Genomic DNA, 20,622 nt, shown 5'->3' on the forward strand with positions numbered 1-20,622 from the left:
AGTTTCAACTAACATACAGCATAATTTCTGACATCATTTCCCCATTAACCTTTCATATATTCTAGGTCCACAAGTTTTGTGTTTTGCTTAAGTACATCGGGGTTTCTCAGCCACTGTTGCCTTTTTGGGCTGGGTAATTCTTTGTTGTGGGGAGTTGCTTTGTGTATTGTAGATGCTTAGTGGTATCCCTGGCCTCTACCCACTAGATGCCAGTAAGACCATCCACCCCCAAGTACCACTTTGGTTGCGACAGTCAAGAATGTCTCTACGCAAAAAAAAAAAAAAAAAAAAAAAAAAAGGGGGCTTCCCTGGTGGTGCAGTGGTTGAGAGTCGCTGGGCCCGTGAGCCATGGCCGCTGCGCCTACGCGTCCGGAGCCTGTGCTCCGCGATGGGAGAGGCCACAACAGTGAGGGGCCTGCGTACCGCAAAAGAAAAAAAAAAAAGAATGTCTCCAGCCATTGCCACGTGTAGCCTGGGGGGTGGAAAATCACCCCAATTTTGTTTTTTCCCCAGGTTTCTGTTCTTTTCAGCACAAAAGTGATATGTGCTTACTATTAAAAAAATTTTAATTAATGAAAGTATATACATAGAGTAAAAAGTGGAAGATCCCGCTGTAGCTCTGTAGTTCTAACTGATGGCATAAAGTTTTGCATTTCTGTTAATTTTGAACCTCAAGGAAGGGAATCTAAGTCTGTTAAGGCAGGCCATTAACATTCATTAAACTATTAATGACCTTAAAGCCCAGGGGACAAACTGGTGGCTGCAGGTCAAATCTGGCCCGCAGATGTGTGGGGTTATTTTTGTTTGATTGGCATATGTTCAGAAATTTTTTTTTACTTAGTCACTAACAGTTGAAACTAGGAGATGACAACTAAACACCCACATTTTCTGTAGAAAAATTGTAAGAGCTGGCAACCCCAGAGCTAATTTCCCCAGGGCAATAACCAGCTGGATGGGCCGAGCTTTTCTCCAGCAGGCAGGGTCCTCTCATCACCTCGGCTTTCTCTTCCACTTCGCCCACCTCACTCATGCACTTCACCTGCCTGCCTTGTTTCTGTGTTCGGGTTTGTAACCTCTCCCTTATATTGTTGGTTCTGGGTTGGTGTTGGTTACTCAAGGTCAAGGTGGGAGGGGGAGGGTTCTCTAGTTAGAGTGGCCTGAAGGAAGGCTCCAGGCCAGGAACCAGAAAGTGTAAAACTACTGCCACCCACCCACCCACACACACACCTCACTGTTCCATCCCTGCCCCTGGCATAAATGGCACAGAGGGAAACCTTCCACGTTTGTACTGTTTCAGAGGCCACACCTGGGCACTGTTCTGGGGTAAGGCAGAGCCTCACAGGTTAATGGGATTCAGGAAATAAAATGAACAGTAACAAAATAAAGAAACACTGCCAGGGTTAATTTTCAAATCCTACCTCTGTCCATCAAAAGGTTTTAAGAGGGACTCAACACAAGCCTGAGGGTTCTATTAATATCACTAAACATATAGTATCTACACATAAAGATCAAAAATTTCTTGTTTAATTTTTTCTATTAAATTTCAATTGCATAAATATGTGTATCTTTTTAAAACAAAAACAATAATAATTTTACAATAACAAAAACAGCAATTAGATGGAAGCAAATATTTCCCGACCTTAATGATGGTGCATTCTGGGTCAGGGAAACTCATATTCATCATGGGTGTTGGATCTTGGGAATTTTCATTTTTGTCTTTGTATCTTACACATTTATTAAATATAGAAGGTTTTAATGTGTATATAAAATAAATTGATTTGAGTTATTCTTTTAAAAAAAAAAGAAAAAAGGAAAGACTGCCTTGTTTCCGAGGGTGCATGCCGTCTGGTTCTTCTTCCCAGCTTGGAAGAGCCGGTCTTGGGTCATATCAGGGAACTAGATACAGTTTTAGGACATAGTTAAAACTAGACATTTAGAAGTTTGGAAAGGCCTTTGACCCTTTAATGTACCATGTAGGTAAAAGCATCCACACCCATGCCTACAACCACCTGCATGCTCACATGCATGCGCACACACACACTCGCCAGTTCTCACATAGACAGTTCGTAATTTAATCAGCAATTGCTATCTTTCCATCTTCACTGGACAGCTATCAGACACATTTCTGGACCAGCCAAAGGACTAGGGTTAGTGCTGGGAATGAAACACCATGGAACATCTTAGCTAATATCCCAGCAAGCTTTCCTAAACACACACAAGGCAAGTCAGACTAAACAACATCCAGCCAAAAACTCACCCTCAGATACTTAAACCCAAGAGCCAACTATTCAGGCCCTTTTGTTTTGTTTTGTTTTGTTTTGCGGTACGCGGGCCTCTCACTGCTGTGGCCTCTCCCGTTGCGGAGCACAGGCTCCGGACGCGCAGGCTCAGCGGCCATGGCTCACGGGCCCAGCCGCTCCGCGGCATGTGGGATACTCCCGGACCGGGGCACGAACCCGTGTCCCCTGCATCGGCAGGCGGACTCTCAACCACTGCGCCACCAGGGAAGCCCCAGGCCCTTTTGGATACACTGAGCAAGCAACTTGGCGTTCATATCTCAGCCACTCATCCCACAAAATCTTTTGAGTGCCTACTGTGTGCCAGACACTTACGCTTAGTGGTACTTGCCCAACAAAAAATAATGAAAAGTGATAAGCGTTACGAAGGAAAGAGAATGGAAACAGAGAATAACGGGGCATTTTAGATCCTATTTAGATAATGTGGTTAGAGAAGCCCTCTCCATGGGTACTACATTTAATTTGGAGCACACATGATGGCAGGGTGGCCGGGGCAGGGTGAGAGAAGAACATTCCAGCAGCAGGAGCACCTTGTGCAAAGGTCCTGGGGTGTCAGAGCGATCACAACAAAGAGAATCGACCTGCATGACAGGAGCCTCATTTATTGAGCTCTTACTCCCTGAACTGTGCACCTTGCAAGCATTATCCCAAGGAGTCTTCAACAGTGGCCCTCCTGAAGAGATAGGTACTATTACATCTCCATTTTATAGATCAGGAAACTGAGGTTAATCTGCTTGCCTGCCCCCAATCAATCAGCTGGTCAGTAGCAAGGTCAGGATTTGAACTAAGTATATTTGAATCCAGAATCCTAGACCTTCACATTCAGTTATCATTAGAAACCAACCCAACTCACTTTTCATATATTCATATATTCTAGGCCTCTGTGTTGTGCAAAGAGTTCTACAATGATTTAAGTAAGATTTTATTTTACCTGTGCTCAGACAGTCTACATGTAAAAGGGTTGTCAGTATTTACATTTGATTGGAAGTTCATAAGCATTAGGTGACTTACAATGTCCATGTGTCTTTGAAATCTTGTTTTATTAAAGACATTTTTGAAAACATGCAAGTAAAGGAAATGATTCTGGAAGTGTTTTTCTTTGCTTTTATCAGTATTGTTACAACTTGGTAGTTCCAAGTATTGTTGTTCCAAGTATTGTTCCAGCTTACAAATTTAAGTTCTACTATGAGGGTTGCTGAGGAAGCCACAGATTAAACACACACACACACACACACACACACACACACTCACACACTCTCACATTCACACAGACCACATTAAAAGACCACTGAGTCGTAAGGTATAGTTTCCTTTTCTTCCATCTCAATTATTCATATTTTTTTAATTATTATAGTTACATAAAAACCAAAAAGCAAAAGCAGAAAGCTAGACCATAAACTGCTTCAGAATGCACTTAGATGAAAAATACACCCTGTCAAATTTCTGGGGTTGAATCTATCATAGGCCCAGGGGTAGCAGGACCCTTCCTAGATCTGAGCCTGTTGCTTCTCACACGCTAGAGACACGGGTTATTAAACACAGAGCTCTCGCCCACAAGCTCACCTCAGGAGGCTGACAGATCTCTGGGCTTCATCCCATTGTTCCACGGGGTCAAGACCAAAGGGGCTGGGAACAGCAGGTTTGGTCTGGCCTAGGCCACCATGGGGTAGTTTCTTATAAAGAGAGATGTGAGGAGAGAGCCACAGAGAAAATGGTATACGGATCTTCTGGGTTATAGACTCACCATCTGAGTTTTCTTGAATTTCAAAGTACTTTGCAAAGTACCATAAGCAGATTCATTAAAAAGAACTAAAAGGAAATAAAGGAGGGGGTTTTAACCTAACAACCCATGAGCTAATGAGTTGATTGGATTGGATTCCAGGCATCTCGGACAGTGATCCACAGTGCAGACATCACATTCCAAATGCTGGAAGACTGGAGGAACGTGGACCTCAACAGCATCACCAAGCAAACCCTTTACACCATGGAAGACACTCGAGATGAGCACCGGAAGCTCATAATCCAGTGTAAGATGCTCTTCCAGGGCGTGTGTCTTTTTATTTGTTTAAAAAGAAAGAAAGAAAGAAAGAAAGAGTATCTTGGTACATAATTAGGTGGCATTCCCACCCTGTCCTTCTCCCTGGGATCCCATCCGCTCTCTTGTTCCTGTTAAATGGGTCGGCCTAGATGGAGGGGCTATAGCTGATTTACAAGGACATGGGTCAACCTTGCTGGAGAAAATGGGTGCTGGGGCATTGGGCGGCACACAATGTCAGGCAAAAGGCCCCACCCGTGACCCTCGATGCCAGGTGCTGTTCCCTAGGTGGCATCAACAAATGAGGACAAAAGCTTGCTGCCTCTCTCAGTGTATGTCATTATGTCAGCCTGGAGGCAGCTGGAAATGCTGCCTACTTTTCTGTGGAGGGTCATGGGAATCAGCCCACCTATTTACTGGCAGGTGAACCTCTCAATCGTGGTAGATGTTTGAGAAGGGGATGGAAGGTGATTCACTTCTGTGAATACACGTTCACGCCCCTGTGGATAAAGAGGGTGAAAGTACCGCTCCAGGCGTTATCCTGATGTGGTCGGGTTGCTCTTCTTAGCAGCAGAGGACATGGAGGGCCAGAGAACACCACCATTCTTAGCACATCTGTGCTGTTCCTCAGCAGCCCATCACAGCCTCTGCCCAGGGAATCCCCTGGACCAGGGTCTGTTGGCTTCTTTCTTATTTTGCTGAGCCTTCCCTTCTTGTGCCTCGGGGGAAGGGAGCATGAAGACAGAGGGTGAGTCCGTCCCCCCCCATCAGCTCTTGGAAAGCTTGGTGCTGAGGCTGTGCTGGATGTGGGGGATATGGCAGCAGCTGTGCCTTCTGGATGGGGTGAGGCCCAAGGCCCTAATAGTGACATTCAGGAAGCTGCAGAGTGGCTGTCCCCCGCCCCGAGAAGAGGGGCCTACTCTTCTGAGAGCCCCAAGCCCCTTAGGTTTCCACTACACCCCCTCAACACTGTTGCCCTGAAGGAAAACTTTCTTCAGCCTAAGCATGTCATGTTTATAAACAGAGTTCTCTAAGATGTTCCTATTAGAGACCTCTTTTCAAAAACAGATGGAGCAGCTGAAGGACTGGATCACGTGGACCTTCCCTGGGGCTTCTTTCCTGGTCACCCCAGAGCTCCTCTCAGGCTCTTATTTCTTCCTGTGCAACAGCCTCCGGCCTGCTTCCCCCTGTTAAGAATTTTAGAGATTGTCACAAATAATAATTCAGCTGATAGAGTGCCTAGTTTATGCCAGGTCCTGTGTCATGATCTCAGTCTCCACATCAACCCTTTGGGGAAGATTCACTTATCACCCCCGTATTACAGATGAGAAAACTGAGCCCCAGAGAGGTGGTGAACCTTCCCAAGGTAGCAGAGCTAGACCTGGAACCCAGGTCTAGTTTTGGTGTCACCGCCATGCAGTAGCGCATGCCAGAGGAGACAAAAATAACGAGATGTGGGCAAGCTTTAGAGGTTCCAGGGTCTTTCCAAGTGCTTACAATCATGCTTCCTGTTCTGTTTTTCCTTCTGGAAGGCAATGGAAAGCATGGCTAAGAGCACCCTAACAGTGCTAGGTATATTCCTGATGGCCATGTCCCCAGGGCCTCACACAGGGCCAGGAGTAGAGGCGGGGGCCAGCAATGTTTGTGGAGGACCAAGTAGATGGGTGGAATACCAGAATGATCCAACTTCCTGGTTCTGCTAACCACTCCTAGCAGCGTTAGACTCAGCTCTCTTCTCCCCTCAGCACCTTTCATGGGGGGAAGAAAATGTGACCCAGACTCATAAGGAAAAATACAATCACCATTGCTTGTTTTAGGGACCAGGCTCTGAGCCTTTGCTGGAGCAGCACGAAGGTCACTGCTGCTTCTCCAAGAAAGAACCTTTTGGGGCTTTCTCTTCTAGCTTTCTTAGGCTGGGGGCAGAATGTTGTCCTTTAAATCTGTGATTGTATGCCTCTAGAGGAAGGGAGTCATAATGAGGTTCAGTGCAACCCACCTGGTACTTAGTGAATGCCTGTCCTCGGTCTAGCACTGTGTTAGACGCTGAGCAAAGAGCAGTGAATAGGATGGACACTGCCTTTCCCACGTGGAGCTTAGAGCTAATGGCAAATCAGAAGTTGAACAAGTAATTTCCAAATGGCTGCGTTTTACCAAAGAGGACATACTATGTGATGCAGTGCCTGGATGAGGGGGATTGAGGAAGCCTGAAGGCAGATGGCCTGGCACACGGGTGTCATCCTTGCTCCTTCCAGACAGCTGGGAAGTAAGTCCCTGAACACAATGAGCTGGACCAAAGGTCAGTTTGAATAGGACTAGGGGCAACTGTGTGCTGCACCCTCCTTTCCTTACAACCAATTGACAAGTCTGCAGATTCTTGCTTTAGGGGGTTACCATCACATCCATGATGTAGATGCTGGCTGGGGATGCCTGGCTTACCTTAAATTAAAAAGTACACATTGGGACGTGAGCATGATGATTAGAATGAGTCTTAAGTGGTGCTGTGGTAAGAGCATGCAGTTGGGATGCCCGACAGACCTTGATTCAAACCCTGGCTGTGGTGCGCTGTGACCTTGGCTTCCAAATCTGTAAAATGGGGATAACGCAAAAGGATTAAACGGGACAATGTGTGCCACATACATGGTACACAGCGTAGAGCTAGTGTAGAGAAGAGGTTGGGAGGCAAGTACTTGAGTCAGGCTGTGTTTGAAACTTGCCTCTGCCATTAACCAGCTGTGAAAGTCACTCATCTCTGTGTGCCTCTTTTGCCTCCTTTGTCAAAAGGCTGGGGGGGTGGTAATAATAGTACCTACCTCCGTGGGCCGTTCATCCTTTCAACAAACATTTGAGCAACTACTATGTACCAGGCACTGTTCTAGGTCCTGGCCTTATGACATTCACATTCTAGGGGTAGTCTAAGGTCAGAGTGTGTCCGTAGAAAACATTTTAGGAGAGTGCCTGGCATGTGGCAAGCACTCAGTAAATGTTGGCAGTTAGCACTTTCGTTGCCATCTCGATCATTATCATCACGGATTGAAGCACAGTGGCTCAGACGCACAGACAGTGCCGTGAAGAGTGAAGGAACACCAGAGAGAAAGTCAGACACTGGGTTCCAGTTCCTGCTCTGCCACCACCTCACCCTCTGACTCTGAGGGGGTCATCTGATCTCTAAGACATAGCTTCCTCACCTATCAAATGAGACAGATCAACTAAATGGGTTTTTTTAAGTCCTTTCTCATTCTAAAGTATATGATTTCGGGTCCTGGAAGCTGACCTCTTGCAGCAGTTATCAATTAAGTAAAATAGAGCAGATTGGCCAGTCCTGGAAAATGGGACAACAAAAGCTGCTCAGACAAATGAAAACTGTAGGAACATGTGAATCCTGAATTGTGGTTTAATTTACTGAGCTTCACATACAAAAACACAAAGAAATGTAATAAGAAGAGATGTTTCGGATTGGACATCACACAGCAATGTTTCTACTTTCTGCAGTGCTTCGCTGATTACAGAGTCCTTCTCTATTCAATTATTTGACTTGTACCTGAAGACAGGTTGTAAAGTGATATGATGATCCTCCTTTGACCCATATGGAAACTTGAGGGCACAGTGATTGTTTCCTTTACACAAATGTTTATTAAGCATCTACTACGGGTCAAGCACTGAGAGGCTGGTTAGGCTGCTTGTCCAATATGGTTGTGGTTCAGAAACATTTGAATGGTCAACTGTGCCTTACCACGGGGCAGAGAGCAAGAGGGCAGCAGTGCATCTCCCCTGTCATGCAAGCAAGTGCGTACTGGATAAGAGCTATATCACAGGTAATGTGCCAGCTAATAAAGCTATCAGGCAAAGAAGTAGCAGGGGGACACACCCATGCACACCCCTAACTATAACAGTGTTCTTAGTGATGTAGTGAAGGTAGAATGCAAATAGTAAAGTGCTGTGAAAGTACAGAGGGAGAGTGATCAGTTCTGCCGGCAAGGGGCATGGGAGGGTAAATAGGATTTCATCGGAGGATCATTTCAGCTGTTTCGTGACAGACAAAACAGTCTAAGCAGAGGGAACTGCCTGAGAAAAGCAGGAATGGCAAGTAACCCGGGGTGGCCAGGGCTTAAAGTGTTCACAGGCATGGAAGATGAGCCTGGAAAGGTAAGTTGGGGTGTATTCTCTAAATCCTTGAATGCCCTGCTAAGACTTTGGAGTTTTTTATTTTATTCAGTTGTATTCCTTTGTTCTTTTAACACCTGTGTGTGTTTAAACACAACTGCATGGTGTGTGGTGTCTCCTCTGTTTGACAGTGTATCAGGAGTTCGACCATCTCCTGGAGGAGCAGTCTCCCATCGAGTCCTACATCGAGTGGCTGGACACCATGGTGGACCGGTGTGTTGTGAAGGTTGGTAAGCTGAAGCGGAAGGTGCAGGCCCGGGTATGGCAGCCCATCACTCGCCTTGATGGCGCTTGGGTAATACAGAGCCCCGCAGTGAGCTAGCTGAGTGTTTCCTCGGCAGCCTTGGAGCCCTAGGGATACAAGGAGAGGCCTGGGCCCCCCTCAGGAGCGGGGGAGGGGTACGTCACGAGGCAGGACTCTGAGTCTCCCTCCCCTGGTTCAACCAGGTCAGCATCTCTCTTAACGGTTGTACGTGTTGAGTCTTGACATAAGATTTCATTTCTTAAAGTGTATTTTTGCTGTTAAAAATGAAAAGTCTATAACATTGAACTTAGAGACCCGAAGCCTTCCTGTCATTTTAATAAGAGACAGTAATAAATGAAGGTCAAATCAACCACTCATACAGCCGTTCACTCTCTTATAGGTGGCTGCCAAGAGGCAAGGGTCCCTGAAGAAGGTGGCCCAGCAGTTCCTCTTGATGTGGTCCTGTTTTGGCACAAGGGTGATCCGGGACATGACCTTGCACAGTGCCCCCAGCTTCGGTAAGGCCACCCCAGCCCTCCCCACATCCAAACACGTCTTCTCCGGGCTCCATGTACCAAGTCCATCTCTCCGGAGTCAGGCATGGTCTTGCTGTCTCTGAGACCACAAGGACATCACCCGGAAACATTCTCTGTTCTGGGGGGACACGATATTGTTAGGACTTTCAGGGAGAACGATGGCATTGCATATGCTAAAGGAGAAGTATACATATCTGAAAATGAGAGGCTTGCACACAGATAATAACATTATTTGAGTTTAAAGAGGAGTAAATAGCAGTGGCTGTGCTCCCCTTTTTCTGGAAGTCCCCAGTCATGGCTGCTTCCACTGGTCTATTTTGCCAAATTTCATAGTGTGGATTTGCCAAGACTGGGCCCATGAAGAAGTCTCTGAGTTCAAAATTTGCAAATGGCTTGATTGACAGGCCAGTGGTGGGTAAAGTTTTCTTTGATAACGTGCCCCAGTGTGATCTCCAGTAAAGGACTTTTGCATTCATTTTCCCTTTTGTTTTACTGACCCCTTGGGTTTTCGTCACCTCCAGGAGACATCCCTACCCCAAGTCCTTGTCTCCTGTTTTCCAGCGTAACGGGACTTGAAATCTCTGACCGGAGGTGCTTACAGTAGTCTCTGCGGGCAGGAATCTAATCACCGACTTGGGGTGAATACCATTTTTCACTGGAAAGAATGGCATACACATTGAGTCCAGGTCATCATTAGCAAAGTGAGGTGGAACCTTAAGGCATTATCCAGACATTTGAAATCTCAAAACACTTTGGCCTCAGTTTTCTAGGCATTTCGGCAAAGGGCTGTTGGTGAATTTTCTGGGTAATTGCTTCAGTTCTCTGTTTTACTTTGCAAGTAGAGATGTGGTTTTGCTTTTCATTATCTCCAATTAAGCCAATCAGCTCTGGGTTTTGCTCTGGGTTTAATTTGACACTTTTCCATCTAGCTTTTTATGGTCTTGTCACTATTTCCCAGTTGTGCTATACAATGCAGTGAATATGTGGTGAAACAAAGAAGGCACTATTTTTTCTAAACAGCTCTGTCCATGAAAGACTGTGTTTACCCAATTGGAGAAGCGTTTTGTTGTGGATTTCTTTAATCTCAGCATTGGGAAGTTCTCTGAACCTGCCTGCACCATGGCTACAGATGGAAATTCTCTTTGAGCTGTATATGGAAATGCTCTGGTGACTGCTACCTGGGCAGTGCCATCAGGCATGGCATTTTGATGACTTCCAGTTCAGCATAGTTAGTGTTAGCACACGTTACCTCTGGCTCTGGGAAAATCATTTGTGCATAACTGCTTTCAGTTAAGCTGATGGGTGAAAAATATTCGAGATTTTTTTCATTGCTTCAGAATCAAAGAAGAATGATACCACACAAATAAGTATATATACATCCACAAAGCAAGCACCCTTTCCTTGTTTTATATCTTATTCTTCAATTTGCTGATTCTTATACTGACTGTATATTATCAAACACCCTTCATTAGACAGGGAAAGTAGTCTATGTTGTAATAGTCTTTGAAATCCATTCGTATGTACTAAGTTAACAGTCAGTGTTATGGAGAGTAGAACAATTAGAATAGGTTGAATTTATTACTAAGAAATATTTTTCCTTAAAATGTGTTTATTTCTTTTTGAACCCCACACATTCTAGGATACACTGGAAACTCAGGCAAATGGCAGAAATGGTCACAAATCTTTTAGAAAAGGAAAGAAAAAAGATATTAACCCAATTTCACTTTTACAGTATTTTTCAACCCTGAACAGATGGAAATAATACCTGTCTCCAAGTCCATTTAGCAAACTATCTGAAATGGTCCTGCTCCTCCGACTCATTGTTGAGTTTTACAGCTTGGGGTGACAGGCAAGTTGAAAGAATTTGCGGCAGACAAAAGCCCAGCTCCCCCTTTCTGCCTGTATATGTCAAAGACACAGTTGGTGGTTGTGTTTGGGTCATGTGTTCCCTGTATAAAAACAGCTAATTAGGAAAAAGAGCCCTCTGTTCCCTGGCCCCTCCCCCAACCACAGGGGCCAGCTCTATATATCTTATAACTCCCACACGATCCTGGTAGCTGTGAATGGTGCGGGGTTCGTATGTCCGAGTAGCAGGCTGACCGTCACAACGATCGTGGAATATCACAATGATCCCGCGGGGGACTCTATCACCTCTTCCCAGAACAGCCTCTTTCAAAGGTAGTTGACTCCTTTCTTCTCCTTAATTCCTTTTCACTCTTTTCTCCCTAATTCCTTTTCACTGAAAGAGCCTGTGCGGTGAACTAAAGTAGCCAGACTTTCTCTCTCTGCTGCAAGCAGCACTTTCTAGCAAAATTAGTCAGCAAAGGTAGGGTAGCAGGCAATGAACTTTTCATCCTAATGGGGCTGAGGAAATTAGAGGTTCTATTTTAAAAAAGCAACAACAACATATTTTCAGTTGACTGCTCTGATTTTAGTTCGTAGGATACCTGGGTCCCAAGTCAGTGCAGGTGCCTTTACCTTTCACTATGGGTTTTTACCAGATGCTCCTGTTTCACTGTTAGGAACATCCAGAAGGCAACAACAGTTCCTGGAAGTGCTTCAGCATGAAATGCTGTGAAAGGCTGCCTCGGGTTTGACGGCTAAGGGGGCAGGGCTACGTATCATTTCCCAGGTTTTCACCTTTTTACACACTTGTTTTCTGGCCTAGCACCAAAGCTCATCCACTCAGGCAGGGCCCTGGAGGCCACATGGGAGCAACTCCCAGGCCAAGTGGCCATGATGGACGGAGCCTCCAGACTGCTTCTCAATGTTTAGGTGTCCTGGCCTGGCTGTCTTACCCAGAACCTGCTAAATTGCAGAATCTTGACATTCAAAATGTCTCTCAGGCACCAGGAGTTGCCTGTCTCTCCAAGCACCAGGAGGCAGGAATTGCTTTCCCTGTATTCAGGAGAAGAAGCAGAGACCCAGAGAGGAGAGGGGGCTTTGCCCAGGATGCACAGCAAACTGAGCTGAGCTCCCCCGGGGATCTATCCCATGCTAGAGCCACACTGCCAAGGCCTCTTCTAACTTTCTTCAGCTGAATAGTAATAAGAAAAGCAAAGTAACATTTCTTCAGGGCCTAGTGTACACTAGACATAACATTAGGCACTTTCCCATTTAATTCTCACAACAACTTATGAGGTCCACTATTACTGCCCTCAATATAACAGACAAGGAAGCCATGATAGAACATGAAGCAAAGGCAGGATAATGCTACTCTTTATGACAAATGTGTAGGAAGCACATAGAACCATTTAATTCTCACATCAACTCTGCAAGGCAGATAATAATAGGTACCTTTTTACTGAGTTGGAGAATTTTCTTGCCCAAAATCAATATGGCAAGTGGCAGAGCTCTGTTTCAAAATCAGATCTGCATGACCACAAAACCCATGATTTTTCAATTACCAGAATTAAGACAAATATCCTGGGCTCAGATGCATGGCACAAAAAGGCTAGACAAATTTGTTTACCCCTCATTGATGGTTTTTCTAAAACCATATTGATAGAGTAAAAAATTTTTTAAGCTATGAGAGAAAAGAACAATAATTAGACTATCATGAGTAATAAGAGATGCCAGAAGACAATGGAATAATATCTTTTAAGTGCTGAGAACAAAGAACTGTCAACCATTATTCAAGAGTGAGGGCAAAGCAAAGACATATTCAGTTATACAAAAACTGAGAGAACTATATGGCACCCATAGAACTTCACTTAAAAAAAATTAAAGGATGGATTTCAATAAGAAGAAAAATAAAACCATAGCTAAGGTCTGGGATACAAGAAACAACAATATTCTAGTTATTGTTGTTGTTTAACAAAAGTGTAGTGGTTTAAAACAGTATTATGCTTAGAGATTCTATGGGTCAGGAATTTGGACAGGGTCCAGCGGGGATGGCTTGTCTCTGTTCTGTGATGTCTGGGACCTCAGAGGGGAAGACTCAAAAGCTGGAGTTCATCGACGGTTGGAGGCTGGCATCCTCTGGAAGCTTTTTCCCTCACGTGTCTGGTGCCTGAGCTGGGATGACTTGAACACTAGGACTGCCGATTGGAGTGTGTTCAAGTGGCCTCTCCATGTGGCTCAATTTCCTCACAGCACAGTGGCCTCTGACCAGTGAACCTCTCACGTGGAAGCTTAGGCCCCATGAGTGAGTGTGCTGAGGGGGGAGCCGCCTTGCCTTTATGACCCAATCTCAGAAGTGAAAGTTTCACTCCCCCTTACTCTGTTGATCAAAGCAGTCACAAAGCTACCAAGATTGAAGGAAGTACATAGACACCCCCCCACAATTTTCCCAGGAAGGAGTGTCAAAGAATTTGGGAGCCCTGTTTTAAGATGAGAGAAATTTTATAAAATATATAAGCAAATTTAATTAACTTTTGGTTGTAATTTAAAAACTAATTTGTGTGTGTTTCAAGAAGGTAAAACCAAATTCCAGGAAACAATAAAACACAGGGTAGTGGGGAGAGAATCTTTAAGGAATAGTTAACACATGCTAAGGTCCTTGTCTTGAAATACTAAATAACTGTAGACTTTGTTGAAAAAAATTTATAGTTTGGATTTAATAGATGTTTGGATATATGATCATCACTAAAAGAATAGAATCATAAGTTACCAAAGAAAAATGGAAAAATGTGAAAACTTAAATGGCAAGAATTGAGAAGATAAAAGAAGCTTAGAAAAAGGATTGTAAACTCAAAAAATATGAAACAGGATGCTAGAAATAAGATCAAATAATAACCACAGTAAATGAAAAGGTCTCTTCCCTCAAAAAACATCAGGCATAAATGGCAACATTTACTAAACTTTTAAGAAGCATAAAATCTTTAGTTTATGAAAATGAACACGAAAACAAAAGAAGGAAAGCTGTACAGTTAATTTTATGAAGCTAATATAATCTCAGTTTCAAAATCTTGGAAGAGCTGTAGAGGAAAAGAATATTATGACTCAACCACACATAAATATAGATGAAAACATTCTAAATAAAATACTAGCAGATCAAATCCAGGGCAAATTTTTTTTTAATCATGGTTAATGAGGCCTATGCCAAGAATTCAAGTATGATTCAAAGTCAGAAAATTACTAATTAACATACTGCATTAAATTAAAAGAGAAAAATAGTATGATCATCTCTATAGATACAAAAGAAAAAATGTATTTGATACAGTTCAGCTTTCAAGTATAATTTTTAAAAATTCTTGGCAAACTAGGAATAGAAGGGAATTTATTTAATATGTTAAAGAGCATTCAAAAATCTGCAGAAAACAATATACTAAATGGTGAAACTTTAGAAGTTTTCCCATTCCCGTCATGAATAAGACACAAATGCCTTCTAATGCTGTTTCTGATAGGTACGTACTAGAGGTCATAGCCAATGCAATAAGAAAAGGAAATGAAATATAAGAATTGGAAAGGAAAACACAAAATTGTCTTTATTTATAGACATGTCATGATGGCTGACAAGAAAAAGAGAATCTACAAACTAATAGAACAAATAAGAATTCAGGCAGGTTACTGAACTCAGTTTTTTAAAAATCATTGACATTCTTACCATTAACTAGAAAATATCTATCTCTGTGTATCTGTATATCTATATATCCCATTCACAATAGCAACAGAAATGTGCCCATAAAAAAATTGTAACAAAAATTATTTTAAGACCTTCAAGGAAAAAAATTTAAAAATATTACTGAAATATACCCTGTTCATATCTGGAAAAGGATATGCCCTTCAAATATATAAATCAATTGGAATTTCCATCTGGTTCTTAACTTTTTCTTCCTTTGATTTTAAAAATCTGATGTTAAAATTCATATAGAAAAGCAAAAGGCTGAGAATAGTAAAGGCATTTTGAAAGTAATGAAGAACAGGTATAGGGACTTGCTTATCTGATATGCAGGTTTTTTAAGGAGTAAGACGATGTGGTCATCTAAGTGCTAGACAAAGAGTAGTGAAACAGCAGAGATGCCCAAGACAGACTGACATGAAACTTGTCTTTGCCTCATCAAATTCTTGCCTTTCTGTCTCAACAAGAGGATTGTACAGATGATCTGTGTGACAGAGATATGGCATTAAAAATCAGTGGACAAAGGTTCTGGGACATGCATTTTAGGATAAATAAAATAAAATTAGACCCCTTCCCTAGAAACAATTTTCCCTTTCTGAAAAGAAACATCTAAATGAAAAAAAACAAAAACAAAACTTAAAACCTTTTAGAAGAAAATATGGATGATAAGTTTATGACTTTGGAATAGGAAATTATTTCTTTAAAAAAGTACCAAAAAGGATAAATCATAAGGAAAATATTGGCAAAGTTGACTGCACTCAGATTTTTTTTTTTAATATAAATTTATTTATTTATTTTTGACTCTGTTGGGTCTTCGTTTCTGTGTAAGGGCTTTCTCCAGTTGCGGCGAGCGGGGGCCACTCTTCATTGCAGTGTGTGGGCCTCTCACTGTCACGGCCTCTCCCATTGTGGAGCACAGGCTCCAGACGCGCAGGCTCAGTAGTTGTGGCTCACGGGCTTAGTTGCTCCGCGGCATGTGGGATCTTCCCACCAGGGCTCGAACCCGTGTCCCCTGCATTGGCAGGCAGATTCTTAACCACTGCACCACCAGGGAAGCCCTGCACTCGGATTTTAAACTTATGTTTAATAAGCACAACATAGACGAAATTAAAAGATAAAAGCCACAGAGGGAATTCCCTGGCAGTCCAGTGGTTAGGACTCCACACTTTCACTGCCGAGGGGGCCTGGGTTCGATTCCTGGTCAGGGAACTAAGATCCCACAAGTCGCATGGCATGGCCAAAAAAAAAAAAAAAAAAAAAAAGCCACAGAAAGGGGGAAGATATTTTGCAATGCATATGACGAACAAAGTATTAATATCCAGAATATATGATAAATCCCTCTAAATACTTTTTTAAAGGACAAATACCCCAGTAGAAAAATGGGCATAGAATGTGAATAGACAGTTCACAGAAGAGGAAATTCAAATGGGCAATATCATATGAAAAGAGGTGGACCTTTCTAGTAAATAGGGTACTGCAACTTTTAAAGACAGTAACATTTCATACCCTTCAGATGGCAAATACTGTATTTCCTACACTACCAGTAAGGATGTAGAAGATTTTGGTGAGCAATTTGGCACTATCTCGTTAAGACTTAAGATACAGGTGCTCTTGGACCCAGTGATTTCACCTCTGGTCCTAGACCCAGGTATTTTTTGTACCTAGGCAACAGGTACAAAAAATATTCATTGGAGCCAGTTTCCAATAGTGAAAAATGTAAATAACCTAAATTCCATCGACAGGAGAATGGACAAATAAATCGTGGTATAGTCACACAATGGCCATTAAACAAGACCTACATGTGTCAGTGTGGATAGATCTAAAAACACCCAAAGTATCAAGTGCAGGTTGTAGAATACTCTGTAAAGTATGGTACCATTTCTATCAAGTTTGAAAGTAAAAAACAATATCATGTGTTTTTATGGATATATAAATATATGTAGTAAGAATATAGAAATGCATGTAAACAGTAAATACCAGATTCGAGGCAGTGATTACATCAGGGCATGAACACAGGAAGCAGAGAAGTAGGATTAAGGAAGGGAACACAGGGGGTTCATTTTTATCTTCAATTTAAAAATATGATTCAAATACGGTAAAATGTTAAAATATTATGAAGCTTGGTGTTGAGTACACTGGTGTTCATTTTAAAATTCTTTTTTTTTTTTTGGCCGTGCTGTGCAGCACGCGGGATCTTAGTTCCCCAACCAGGGATCAAACCCCTGCCCCCTGCATTGGAAGCACAGAGTCCTAACCCCTGACCACCAGGGAATTCCCTTAAAATTCTTTATACTTTTCCATATGTTTGAAATTTTTCATAAGAAAAAAGAAATGCTTTGATTCTATAAGATGCCATTAACTATGTTACCATATAATAACAACAATCTCCTTTTGTCCCTATCCTAGTACCTTTTTCCATAACAGGCTCTGATGCTCAATAGCTCTGTACCTTTGGGCAAGTGGTTTAAAATCCTCTGAGGCTTCATTTCCCCCATGTGTTAACTGAAGATAATAATACCTCCTTGGGACTTCCCTGGCGGCGCAGTGGTTAAGAATCTGCCTGCCAATGCAGGGGACATGGGTTCGAGCCCTGGTTCAGGAAGATCCCACATGCTGCGGAGCAACAAAGCCCGCAAGCCACAACTACTGAGCCTGCGCTCTAGAGCCCACGAGCCACAACTACTGAGCCTGCGTGCCACCACTACTGAAGCCCACGCGCCTAGAGCCCGTGCTCCACAACAAGAGAAACCACCATAATGAGAAGCCCGCGCACTGCAACGAAGAGTATCCCCCGGTTGCCCCAACTAGAGAAAGCCCGTGCGCAGCAGCAAAGACCCAATGCAGCCAAAATATAAATAAATAAAAATAAATAAATTTTTAAAAAACCCTTCATGGTGTTGTTGGAAAATTAAAAGGGCTTAGCACAGACCATATGGTAGGTGGTCAGTGCTTCCTCATTTGATTCATTCATCCAACAAACAACCATTGAACCTCTACTGTGCCTGGCGCTGTTGTAGACACCAGGTATAGAACAGTGGGGAAAAAGAACAGATAAAAATCCCTGCATTTATGGAGCTTACAATCTAGTGTAGGGAGGCACGTGATAAAGATAGATAAGTTCGGTATATAGTATAGCAGAAGGTGTTAAGTGCTGAGGGAAGAAATAAAGCAGGAATATTAGCTATAATTGCCTCTCTCCTGTCTTTGATGTTTCTCTTTTCCTCTCTCTCTCTCCCTCCCCTGCCTCCTTCCCCTCTCCCTCTCATCAGTCTTTGTGTACCCTGGCACTGAACTGTTTGTTACCTAATAATCTTAAGGATTGATTTTTGCTAAGGACACTGTAGCTTTTGTGGAGTCAGTGACTGAGCTCTAAGTTTCCTTTGTACTCAGAGCACTTTGCACAATAGTAATAAGCAAGCAGCAGTAGCTCTACAAACTCTCCTTGTTTGAAAGATGATTGAAAATTATCAGACCAATTGGGTAACTGATCAGAGTCATTAGGAAGAGAGCTTGCAACCCCAAATCAACACTTCCCCTGGAGTACTGGCCTCTGAACCCAGCTCTGATGTTTTCTAACAGTGTGGTCTTAGGCAAGTGTCTTCACCTCAGATCTTGTTTCTTTATCTATTAGACAGGGGTGCTGTATAGATGATCCAAGGTGCCTGCCTGTGCTAAAACTACTAAATCCGTTTTTATTATCTAGGGTTTTACATTCTAATTCGGTTTCATAGTGTCTTTCTCTCTTTCTATCCTTATTGACTTAGAGCCACATCTCAGCAAATACTTCTTCATTTTGGAGACCTTTTCCTTTTAGGTATTTGATGCTATCTTTTGACTTCTTTGACTCTATGAACAAAACAGTCACACCACAGGGTGTTAGAACATTAATAGCAAAAGGGACCTTAGTTACTATTTATTAAGCATCTAGTATATACTTTTCCTCATTATGGTACTTCTGTAAAATAGGTTTGACTGTTTCCTTTTTAGAGAGCCATATTGCACGATTGAAGAACAACTTCAGAATCAGACAGTCTTGGATTCAAATCCCATGTCTGCCACTTAATAATTATGTGACATTGGACAGTTACTTTACTCCTCTAAGTCTCAGTTTCCTCTTTTGCAGAAGGAGGGTATCGCTCATCTCAAATGGTTGTGATGAGGATTAAATGCAATAATAAATCTGCAGCAGTTAACCCAGTGGCTGCCACAGAGCAAGGGCTCAGTAAATGGCTGGTTTTATTTTTTAACACTTTCGAGGAGCAGCTCCTCCAAGGTCCCAGTGACTAAGTGGCAGAGCTGGAGCTCAACCTGGGCAGTTTGATCCAGCCCCATGCAGTTACCCACAATGCTGTACCTCCTCAGCGGTTCACAGGACTCATTTGGGGGAAGTAGATGGAAAGTTTAGTCTTGGAAGTCTGCATTTCACAATGACTCAAAAACACCCTGAACCTTGCTGAATTCCAAGTGGGGTCAAAAAAACAGACACAGCACCCTGGAGATGGAGGAAAAATGTGAAGGAAGTGCAGGACAGGGGACGCGGGCGTGGAGCTCGTTGGGTACAAGGATCGTAGGTGGTGGCAGGCTCCGGAGAGACGGGCTATTGGTGCAGATGTGCACGACCTGCAGGGCTTCCAGTGGCCTCGGAGTTAAGCCAGGGGTTTTCTTCTGTAACGTTTCTGGAGCAAAAGAATCAATCTATCTGAAATGAAGTGTGTGTGTGTGTGTGTGCGCGCACAAAGAAGCCAGGTGCAACTAAAAAGGAGAAAATTAATAAATTCCACCAAAGAGGAGTCATCCAAAAGCCCCCAGCTGGCCCTCATCACCTTATTTCTGAGACCTGAAAAGGCATAGAGCCCAACTCAAATGGCCCTTCTGGGGACCATGTCCTTTATTTTCCCCATCTGTGCTATGAGGAGACTGGACCAGATGATCTGTAGGGGAAATGGGAACAGATTTTTGGAGCCAGAGCAAACTGAGGCCAATCCCTACTTAATTCCAATGGAGAGACTCATTTCCTTCTGTGTAAGAGGATAATACCACCTATCTCACAGTTTGGTGAAAGGATGAGACCTGTGTTAAGTGCTTAGCAGAGTTCTTGGCACATAGTAAGCATTCAATAAATGGGAGGTGTGATGACGATGATGATGGTGACAATAATAGCAGTGTTGATGATGATGCTAGGATCACAAGATAATAAATAATGCCAGAGTCTCATAAGGCTTCTAAAGAAAGCAAACTCAAGGGAAATAGGAAGAGGAGGGCAGCTTGTAAATAGTCGGTGAGACGTTTTGGACACTTCATGGGACAGCAGGATGTCCATGTGGAGATGTCCCTTTGAGAGGTGGAAACATGGGACTAGAGATGAAGGCTTGGCCTCTCTGACGCTGGCATCCGTGAGGTCTTCATGACAGCAGACATGAAGTCCCCTTCCATATGTGGATCTTCCACTGTCCATGGTGGCAGCATGATGTGCAAGAAAAGATGGTTTGGGGGACTTCCCTGGTGGTCCAGTGGCTAAGACTGCACTCCCAATGCAGGGGGCCCGGGTTCAATCCCTGGTCAGGCAACTAGATCCCACATGCCTTAAGAGTTGGCCTGCCACAACTAAAGATCCCGCATGCCACAACGAAGATCCCGCAGGCTGCAACTAAGACCTGGAACAGCCAAATAAATAAATAAATAAATTTTTAAAAAAATAAAGGTGAGGGGCTTCCCTGGTGGCGCAGTGGTTGAGAGTCCACCTGCCGATGCAGGGGACGCGGGTTCGTGCCCCGGTCCGGGAAGAT

General features: G+C 43.3%; 1 protein-coding gene across 2 annotated transcripts in view; it reads left to right on the forward strand.

Moving 5' to 3' along the window:
* The window catches only part of RFX4 (regulatory factor X4), a 170,335-nt gene that overhangs the window by 125,235 nt on the left and 24,478 nt on the right, over positions 1–20,622 (forward strand). For both annotated transcript variants that reach the window (XM_024127375.2, XM_024127376.1), the window contains 3 exons: positions 4,180–4,324; positions 8,625–8,719; positions 9,138–9,255. In XM_024127375.2, coding sequence (XP_023983143.1) covers positions 4,180–4,324; positions 8,625–8,719; positions 9,138–9,255 — 358 coding nt within the window. The remainder of the gene's footprint in view (positions 1–4,179; positions 4,325–8,624; positions 8,720–9,137; positions 9,256–20,622) is intronic.

Source organism: Physeter macrocephalus, chromosome 6, assembly GCF_002837175.3.
Source record: "Physeter macrocephalus isolate SW-GA chromosome 6, ASM283717v5, whole genome shotgun sequence".
Classification (NCBI taxonomy): domain Eukaryota; kingdom Metazoa; phylum Chordata; class Mammalia; order Artiodactyla; family Physeteridae; genus Physeter; species Physeter macrocephalus.